The sequence below is a fragment of the Hydra vulgaris genome, chromosome 13 (genome assembly GCF_038396675.1).
Source record: "Hydra vulgaris chromosome 13, alternate assembly HydraT2T_AEP".
Taxonomy (NCBI): domain Eukaryota; kingdom Metazoa; phylum Cnidaria; class Hydrozoa; order Anthoathecata; family Hydridae; genus Hydra; species Hydra vulgaris.
Window position 1 is genome coordinate 48,369,029 of NC_088932.1, and position 10,374 is coordinate 48,379,402.

At 28.8% G+C, this 10,374-nt stretch overlaps 2 protein-coding genes across 7 annotated transcripts; one reads left to right on the forward strand and one right to left on the reverse strand.

The window, feature by feature from the left end:
• Positions 1-2,091: 2,091 nt before the first annotated feature.
• LOC136090234 (uncharacterized) lies at positions 2,092-7,033 on the reverse strand. Of its 6 annotated transcripts, none has more exons than XR_010643275.1 (6): positions 5,406-6,762; positions 4,464-4,856; positions 3,795-4,351; positions 3,290-3,553; positions 2,837-3,151; positions 2,092-2,703 (listed from the first exon to the last, which is right to left on the reverse strand). XR_010643275.1 is itself a non-coding variant. In XM_065816441.1 (5 exons), the coding sequence occupies exons 3-5, from the start codon at positions 4,203-4,205 to the stop codon at positions 3,050-3,052; spliced, it is 777 nt and encodes a 258-aa protein (XP_065672513.1). In that variant the 5' UTR covers positions 4,206-4,351; positions 4,464-4,856; positions 6,880-7,033; the 3' UTR covers positions 2,092-3,049. The 6 variants fall into 6 exon arrangements, 3 of the variants coding, with proteins under 3 accessions (XP_065672513.1, XP_065672514.1, XP_065672512.1); XR_010643274.1 differs by having other exon boundaries at positions 2,779-3,151; XM_065816441.1 differs by lacking the exon at positions 5,406-6,762 and adding an exon at positions 6,880-7,033 and having other exon boundaries at positions 2,092-3,151.
• A 2-nt stretch (positions 7,034-7,035) lies between these two features.
• LOC136090233 (uncharacterized) lies at positions 7,036-9,427 on the forward strand. The gene is made up of 2 exons (XM_065816439.1): positions 7,036-7,138; positions 7,622-9,427. The coding sequence occupies exons 1-2, from the start codon at positions 7,068-7,070 to the stop codon at positions 9,411-9,413; spliced, it is 1,863 nt and encodes a 620-aa protein (XP_065672511.1). The 5' UTR covers positions 7,036-7,067; the 3' UTR covers positions 9,414-9,427.
• The last annotated feature ends 947 nt before the right edge of the window (positions 9,428-10,374 follow it).

Consider the following 10,374-nt stretch of genomic DNA (forward strand, 5'->3'; position numbering starts at 1 on the left):
GTATCATTTACAAAAAGCAAAAAAAGTTGACTTTGTTGAAGACTCTGATCGTGATGATCAAATTAGAAAACTAATAAGCATGGACAGCTTCTTTGACAAAATGAAAACACAAAGGGAGGGGAAAAAAGTATAATTGTAAAAATCCAAGAAAAAAAAATCAAACTCTAAAAGAAAAAAGAACAAAATTACAAATTATTTTTATTATTACAAATTTAATTGTAAATTGATATTAATTTTTAAATCAGTTAATTTTCAAATTAGTTATTTCCTATTTTCTCGGTTTTTTCTTTTTTGCATTCAGCCCTGTTACAAGAAATTTATTTACAGGTTTATTTTCACACCAGAATTGTCTGTAGGCAAAATTATATTATATTTATATAATGGAAGGATAACTGCAAGCAGGCATAAACTACACAAAGGCAAGCCGTGTCTTCCTGTAGTTACGGATCTAGTTGCATTTAATATTTTTAATTTTTCATGCACGACATAATAATTTATCAACTATTAATGTTTATTCCTTATTGTTTATAAGTGGAATAAGAGTAACCTTTTTTCCTTGCTTGATTAAAGATTTAAAATATTAGTTGAAATTTTAATTTAATTCGTACTTTTTTTTTCCAACATGGAAGAAGTCAACTTCTACTTTAATCTTTTAACATTACCAAAAATGAATGCCCTTATAAGAGGTAGGGTGCTTACAATTACACTTGCTTTTATAAAGACACTAACAAGTGGGATTTGGCAACGTTCTCAGTGAAAATTTTGTGCGTACCTCCTTCATTCTTTAAAGTTGAACCTTTGTTCAGCATAACGGAAAACATTTAAAGCCAAAAGAAACAGGCTGTTGCCTGAGCATGGAGAACAAATTTAGTTTTTAAATTATAATTTGCCTGATTTCTAACAATAGATAACTAGTTTAAAAGCAATAAACTAACAAGTATAATAAAAATCACATTAGTAATTACTAATTACTAAATAGTAATTTTTTTATATTTCAGAGTACAAACTAATGTAGACTGAACATTGTTTATAATAAAACTTTAAAGTTTAGACTTAATTAGGTTGACGAGAAAGCAAATTAGTTTTATAACTCACACCCTAATTCAATTACTGATTACTAATTGTAACTGATTTGTAATTAGTAAGTCCTTATTTATATATTTACATTTTTCCATATAACATAAAGCTTGTTCAAACAAGGCATAACTACATTCTAAAATCCTATGATATTGCGTAATTTAAAAAAAAAGCTTGACAATTTTTGTTGGTAGTGAAATACCTTGTGCGTAAAAATACAAATAATTGCAGTACATGTAATAATTGCAATAAAATGTTAAGTAATGTTTTTTTAACAATTAGTATTATCCCTAGATAGCTAGATCTGCAAGATAGCAAATTTTATCTATGTAAATGCAAAAGCTTCGACTCCGGCCGAAGCTTCGGTTTCGACAAAATCTTAGCTTCGGTTTCAGACCCATATTATTATATAATTCTGAATCAGTATAATATCATAATCAATCATAAAAACAGGAGGAGGAGTGGGTGGATAAGGAAAAAGTCGAGTAGCGGTGCTACTACTAAGTCGAATAGCGCCTAATTTAACTTGATAACTTTAACATAAATAACGATAACTAAAAGAAGAAAATAGTTATTATATAGATCATAACCTTATGCTTACTTATTATAACTAAGTTATATTAAGTTAAACATCGTTTTTGTTTTCCATGACTAAATTTTAAAATGTTGCGATAAAAATATTTTACGGTAGAATACCGTGATTATTCTGTAATGAAACAGCGTGAATTACGGTATAGTACCGTGATTAATTTACAGAAATGCCTCGCTCATTTGTTGTAAAATATTTTTTGTACAACTTAAATCAAAATTTTTACTATTTTCGAAAATGTTTCGCCTGTTTCATTTTGTCTTATTTTTTCATTTATTTCAATTGTATTTCAATTACATTTTTTTAAATTGTATCTTCAATTATAAATATCTATTAACATGTTTGTTTATATGCTAATGGCAACAAAAACACGTCATATTTTTAAAAATCTTTTCAGTTTGACATTACTTACATGTTATTAAATAGAAATAGTTACTCAGATAAATTAAATGAATATAAATAAATTCAAATAAAACGAAAATTTAAAATCTCTTACATATCAATATGACGTTATATAAATAGTTATATTCGGTAAGTAGGAGTTTTAGAATGTATTAAATTCAAAAATAAAACAAAAGACATCATTGTAAAACTTTTGAAATTTACAAATAAATATAAATAACGACATAATAAATTGCTGTTTCAAAGTTATATTAAAAAGTTTAGCAATGTGGTAAATTCAAATATTATTAAATTTCGCAAACTTCTGCAGTATTGACAGCACAAATTTGCTTATTGCTGAAGTCTTCTTCGTTCTCCGTTGACGTTTAAAAACATTCTCATCAATAAATATCATTAACATCAAATACTATGTAAACCTTAGACAAATTAAACACGTTTAATTAAACATAATATAAGCATTATATACCGTTGACAAAATTCTAATATTGATGAAGCTTCTTTTGGATATGGTATATTGAAAATATAAAAACTCGCAAATAAACAACAAAATGACTTGATGAAATTGTTCATTCCATTAACTACAACAATGCAGTCAATTACCCGCATGAATCGATTTGCTGTAAATAGCGAATTCCCTAAAAAAAGAATGCAAGTTGACCTAACAAAAATCCATTTTAAATATATATAAATAAAAATGATCAAGCTCATACCTTTTTTTTTAAATTATTTTCAAAATCTTGAAACATTAGAACTTGTAATTCAACATACCATAAACACATAGATGCGGTAGTGGTGTAGTAGTAAAGCGCTTGCTTCATAAGTGAGAGGTTCCGAGTTCGATCCCCACCACGTCCCTGGTAGTACCAGGCTCAACTTGTTTCTCCGCGCAGCGGCCTTGTTCGTCAAGGTTCGTGTTTCGGAGTTATAGAGTTGAGAGAGGGTTATAACCACTATTAAGTAGCCTCCTCATCTGTAGTGGTTTTATCGGCCTTGAGGAAGTGAATAACAAAAATAAAAAAAAATAAAAAAAAAAAGATGAGGAGAATTTGATCTTGGCACCAATTCTGTTTGATCCATTGTCTCCTAAACATATTTTTTTTACTACTAAATATCTTTTAGTAACTACATTGCATGTTATTATAAAATGAGTGAAACACAATTAATTGCTTGAAAATATGTATTGGATATATTTTAAATTAATGATTACTATCTTTAACATACATCCACAAACATAAAGAGTGCGTCAAGTTTTTCATTAAACAAACTAATCAAAGCCATTAGAAGACCGGGAGCCACAGGTAAATCTGACAAAGTTTCAAGTTTTGCTTTATCTAAATTTATTATCACCTTCTTTACTTTAAGGTCTGCTATTCCACAACTATGCAAAAATAAATATAACTTTTCATCATAAAATGCTTTCATCAAAAGTTCACCAGCATTCACTCCACCCATCAAAACATCAAAGTGATGTAGCAAACCATCAACCTAAATAGAAAAAACCAATTTAAATATATATATATCTATATATATATATATATATATATATATATATATATATATATATATATATATATATATATATATACCAAAACTAAATAAAATAAACTTCTACAAAAATCTAATTAAATACTATTAAAAAAATCTCTATTTAGTAGTAATATAGATTAATACATACTGGTTAATAATATAAGTTAAATTATTTTTAAATAAAATTAATTTAATTTACTGTAAATAAATTGGGGAATTTTATCAACAAATCATTCAATAAAATCTTTCCATTTATTTCAGTTTGTTGCAAATAGTATTCGAGTTCTTCAGGACTGTTAGAAACACTGAGAACTGGTTCTCGGTTCAAGCAACCATAACTATCAGTTTTTCTTTTTCTAACATCTACTGATAATTGTTCCTTTTGGGATTCCATATTTAAAACACTCATTAATGGTGGAACACGGTTTGGCCGCTGCAGATAGTCATAACGGTTTACTAGTTGTAACGTTAAACTGTCATGACCGCTACCAATCACTGTAGTACCATATTCATCTTTAAACGATTTAGGATATTTGGCAACCATAGAAGATGCAATTACATATAAATGTTTTTTTAATGGCTTTGGGCAAACAGCAAAGACATCATTCATAATAATCCTTATAATTGCACACCGATGTGCTGTTAAAGGTCTTTCTCCAGCTGCTAATATATCTTGTACCTCTTCAGAAATTTTGGCTCAAGGTAAAACAAATGTCAAATACCAATCAGTAGCACTTACATGTTTAATCTTCATTACTAGCCAAAATTGACACAATATTTAAAATAGAGCAATTAAATATATAAAGAACACTAACTAAATATTTTTTCAATTACTATGTTTTATTAACAACTTTTTTTAATAACTTACTCGAATTAGTTGAGTTATTTTTCACTTCAACTGTGGGCACCATTTGTATGCCGGATTGTGTGGCCACAATAAAATCTACAGAGTTTTGGAATTGTTCTGCATAAAATTTTATTAATATTATAAATAAAAATATATAAATGTATATGATAATAAAAATCATATTTATTTTGAGTATCATAAATCTTTTTTACCAGAGCTTTCCTTTGCCCAAGATTTAAGGAGTTTGGGTTGTTGGATGGGTTTTAGCAAAACTAAATCATCAACTTTAACCAGGTAGAGATCTGTTTCATTTTCAACACCTATTTCCCATAAATTTTTCACAACCTGGTTTAAAACACATCCGTCAATATTTGGCAGTGTTCTTAAAATATTACTTTTAATAACCTCCATTATCTAAAAAAATAGATCATATATAACATGTGTATATATCAAGAGTATCATAATAAAAGTCATTTTATATTGTATGTAAATTTTACAGAGTTTGATGTGGTAATTAAATTTAAAAGATTACAACTAATTAAATTTAAAAACATATATATATATATATAGTATTCACAAAATGTAGTATTCAAAAAAAAAAAAAAATTAAATTAAAAATATATATATATATAAAATATTAAAAATTATAATTGCTTCCATTTTAAATTATACAAAGCAAAAAAACAAAATATTAAAAAATTTAACAAAATTCTTAGTAAGGCATTATACATATAATTATGCAGCCAAATTCTTGAAAAAGAAAGTTTTCTCAAAACATTTTTATAATACTCTCTACTATTGTTTTTGATTGGTTCTTATGACTGGTTCTTTAAATAATATTTCTGAAAAAAACTGCACACATTTACTGCATAAATGCCCTAAATAAAATAGTTTACAAATAAAATCTTTTATATTGATATTGACAAATAAAATATATAACTTTTAAAAATTATTTATGTAAACCTGCAGTTATTCGATGAGCATAACACAGAGTGCTTTAAGGAAATAAAAGAGCGATTGCAGTGCTTGTAAGATGGTAGTGGAAGGTAGTCTATTAAAGAAGCAATCATTATACATTGAATCTCATTATTTTCTCCACAGACCTCATACATACCAAGCTTATGCACAAATTGTGTGTTCTGCTCATTAATAAGAGCATACTCGTTTCCATGTGTATCAAAAAAAAGAAACAAAATTCTTGCAAAAATAGGAAGTTTGTGATCCTTTGCAAAGTCAAAAATCAAGAATAAATCTTTTTTGTAATGAGTACCTTGATAGACAATATGGGTAGAAAATGTATCTGACAGTTGTTCACATCTAGTTATAATTGCCTCAGAAATGGTAGAACTGAAATTTTTGACATTGAATGAAAATGAATTAACCGCATAAATTTTTGAACTTAGTATGCTTGAATTATTGTATGATTGCAACAACTGGTGTGTCTCTGTTAAGGTTTTACATACATGCGTGTAGTTGTTAAAATTTCTGGCACATTTTTTAAAGTAAGAACGGTTTTGTTCAAACCTCAAAATGAAAACTCGCATTAGAGGCCCGTAACGTAAAATTAGCTGTGGATAGTGGGACAAATGATGTTTTGGTAATAGTTTAGAAGAAGAGAATAATTCTCTACAAGAAGACAAATAACCAACCATAAACAAATAATATTGAAACCTGCAGATAAGCAATATGTTGAATGTCAATTTTAGGTGAACATATAATCTCAGCAATTTCTTTCAGTCTTAAATACAATAACCACACAGGATCTTCAAAATATAGAATGTAAATTCCTATATAAAAGGGAAACAAACGCAAAAACACCCAGTTTTGAACTGCATGACCACTTAACTTTTCAGTACTCGAAGTTTTATTTATCTCACAAGGTTTATCCAAGGCATCTCCTTCAAAATATTTCTGCATGTTAATTCTTCTGTTGATGTTGTTAAATGAAAACCATCGCTTACTAACAAAATATTTAACAAATAGATACATATCTCGTGAAGTAACGCCTTCGAAGATATCATGAGCTAAGCATGGTGGCAAACCTGTAGACATATGAAATCCACATAAACCATTAAATGGTGAATTAAATTTTATTCCTTCAAAATTGTTACCATTATTCTGAGCTAATTGAAGCAGGCTATTATTGTGGCTTAATTCTGTTCGATCTAGTCCACATGGTTTGTGGTCTAGTCCACAATTGAGGGTAAAAATCAAACTCTGTGGTTGTGGTCTAGTCCACAATTGAGGGTTAAAATCAAACTCTGCACGTGTAGCTAAACAGTATCGACAAAAATGTGAAACTGTGCTAAAATTTTCACAAAACCCTAAAATTTTGCAAAAACCAATTTTTATTGTTTAAAAAAGTATAATGTATTTCCACTATTATAATTATTTCTATTATTTTTATAATTATTTCCACTTATCAATAAATTATTACCTTCTCTGCTTCGTCAAGATTTATTCAATTTGACTTTGTTCTAATTACAATTTTACGTATTTGGTTAGTTTTATCTTATTCTATTTCACTTTTTTAAAACATTTTAGTATTATAATGTTCTAATGCCCAAATCTGCAAATCGATGTTGTAGCGCAAGTCACGTGACTTTTTATTTTGATATTTTCAAAATGTCGTCAAGTAAGTTTATTGGTTTAGTTACAAAAGAAACAGTTGACTTTGAATTACTTAATACCGACTCGTAAGTAGTTTCTATTACTATGGTAATTTTAAAATTTGAAAATAAAAAGGAAAATTTTATTTTTCCGATAATTGGATTCCATTTTATGTTCTTTTAACGATAAAATAGTCAACTATTATATCGTGCATTATCAACTATTATATAAATATCGTGCATTAAAGGGTTAAAATAACTTAAGACTAGCTCTCATACACAGTACTAGTAGTTAACTAACTATAAATCTATATGTATAACTATATATATATAACTATATGTATAAATATATATATTGTGCCTTTAAATAACTATATATATATATTGTGCAAAGTCTTTAAGTAAGACTAAATTCTTTATATTATTTATTTCCTAACTGTAAAAAAATAACTTACATTACCCTGCTAATTACGATGCTTATGAAATTCCAATCGTCATTAATTTTTGATTTTTTTTTAATATTATGTTGTTTTTAAATGTAGCTAAAGTTTATACTTTTTATTTCTACAGTGTCGATTCAAGTTTCCACAATAAGCTACTACATACGGATTTTGAAATAGTTGTGCCAATAGAGCAACTCTCGACAAAAAAAAAAGTTGGACGTAAAAGAACCAGAAATCCAGATAGCTGGAAATGCAATGTCAATAAAAAAAGGCGTCAAGCTGGCCAGGAGTATAAAAGCAGGAATAAAGTGATAAGAAGAAAGAGAGAGATCAATAATGAGAAGGACTGTACTAACTGTAAATTTAAATGCCACATTTATTTTCCGCAAAAGCAACGGGAGTTACTATTTAACAAATTTTGGGGACTTAATGATGACCTCAAAGCACACTTTTATAGTGAAAATACAACACGTATTGTGAAAAAAACTAAACGAACACTTGCAATTTCATCGAGGCGGCAATACTCATTTGCCTACTTTTTTCACCTGGCAGGGATTCCCATCAGAGTTTGCAAACCTTTCTTTTTAAACACTCTTGACATAAGCCAACAAAGAATTTCATATTTTTATAAACATTTCCAAACAGATACAAACACGCCTACCCCAAGAAAACAAGGTAAACATACAAAAAAGAAAATTCCTGACGCGGTCAGAGATGGCGTTAGGAAACACATATATAGTATTCCGGTTATAGACTCGCACTATTGCCGTGCTAATACAAATAGAAAATACTTTGAGTCTGAATTGTCTATTAGTCGACTGTATGAGCTTTACCAAGACTTTTGTCAGCAAAAACGATTTCAACCGGCTAAAAAGCACTTATACTCTGAAATTTTTTTAACTGAGTTCAATATTTCTTTCCAGCAAAGAAAAAAAGATAGGTGTGATAAGTGTGAAATTTTTAAAATCAAAAGTGCTGAAGGTATTTTAAGTGATTGTGAACGGGCTCAGCATCTAAATCATATTGAACAAAAAGAAATTGCACGCGAAGAGCGCAAAAAAGACAGACAGTCAGGACATCCTGTTCTCTGTTTTGATTTACAAAATGTTTTAACAGTTCCCAAGACTGAGATATCCAACTTCTTTTATCTTAGGAAGCTGTCTGTTTATAACATGACAGCACATCTTTCTTTAGATAAAGATGTTTATTGTTGTATCTGGTCTGAAAGCCAATCTGGCAGAGCCGGAAATGATTTGGCATCTGCAATCCTACGAATTTTAGAATCTGTGCTTACCACCCATCCACAACTTAAGAACCTCATTTTATGGTCAGATTCTTGCGTTCCGCAAAATAGAAACAGTATTATGAGCACGGCAATAAAGCATTTTTTAAATGCTCATCCTGATGTTGAATCTATCACTCAAAAGTTTTCTGCAAGCGGACATGGCTGTGTTCAAGAGGTTGATGCGGTTCATAGCAGCATTGACCAAAAATTAAAAAAAACTGAGGTATACAGTCCACTGGGTCTGATCAGAATACTAAAGTCTGTTAGGCGACAAAAACCTTTCAATATCCTGCAGATGAAAGATGTTGATTTTTTAAATATTCAAGCTGGAGCTAAAAGCTATAACTTTACCAAAGTGCCCTTTACTCAAGTAAAGCAATTAAAATACTATTCCAATCATCCTTTTACTGTTTCATTTAAAACAAAACATGCAGAAGGCTTCACCTCAGTTTTTGCAGGTGCCCAATCATTAAGAAAAAAGAAATCTACAGCATATCCCATAACTGCACCAAAACTGTCAAATCAGACCAAAAAAAGCTACTTACTTTCAAAAGAAAAGAATGAAGATATTAAAAAAATGATGCCCTACATGCCTGAGATTGATAGAAATTATATGGCAACTCTTTGTGTTTAGTAATTCATGTGCATCTCCCATGTACTTTTCTTAATTATTATGTCTTAATATAATTGTTTCATGAAAAAAAAAATGTTTTACTTGAACGCAACCAAATAATGTCTAAAACAGGGGTGGATCCAGGTAATTGTCCTAGGGGGGAGGGGGTTATATGACCAAAAAAAATGATTTTTTCAGCTAAAACCACTGTTTCATTTGATCATTTTTCTAACTAAGTTCAATAATTCTTTCCGGCAAAGAAAAAAAAATAGGTGTAATTAGTGTAAATTTTTTAAAATATAAAGTGCTGAAGGTACTTTAAATGATTGTGAACGGGCTCAGCATCTAAGTCATATTGAACAAAAATAAGATGCACGCGAAGAGCGTAAAAAATGCTATTAAATTAGTTTACTAACAAATATATTAAATGTGTATATAACTAACTTTTTTTTGCCAAAAATTCAAATGTTGCAAAATAATATTTTGTATTTTTATTTTTTTTTTAATTTCTATCAATAATATTTTGAAGATTGATAATTCTTAAGATGGGGGGGGGGGGGGGGAGATACTCCCATCTTTGTATCCGTCCTTGGTAAGAAATACATTCAAAACAATCACCAAATAAGACATTTGTGCATGTTTGGACAAACTATAATTAAAAAAACCCAAAGAAATTGACATAGAACATTATACAATTTTTGTATTTTGTAAAGTTTGTCAGTAATTTGTTCTATCTCAAAAGTCAAAAATCATTTTTTTAAACACTAAATACACAATAATTTTCTAAAAATGGTTTATAAAGGTATTATATATTGACCTTGACAATTTTATAATAACAAAATTTGGTGCAAAGTTTATTTTGAACATTTTTAGGGCTTTTGAAAATTCAAATGCCTTTTTTTCAAAACCATAGTTTAGCGACATAGAACAAGGTAATACTGAGGGGACGTCTGATGTCCGGCTATTACGGAGACATCTGATG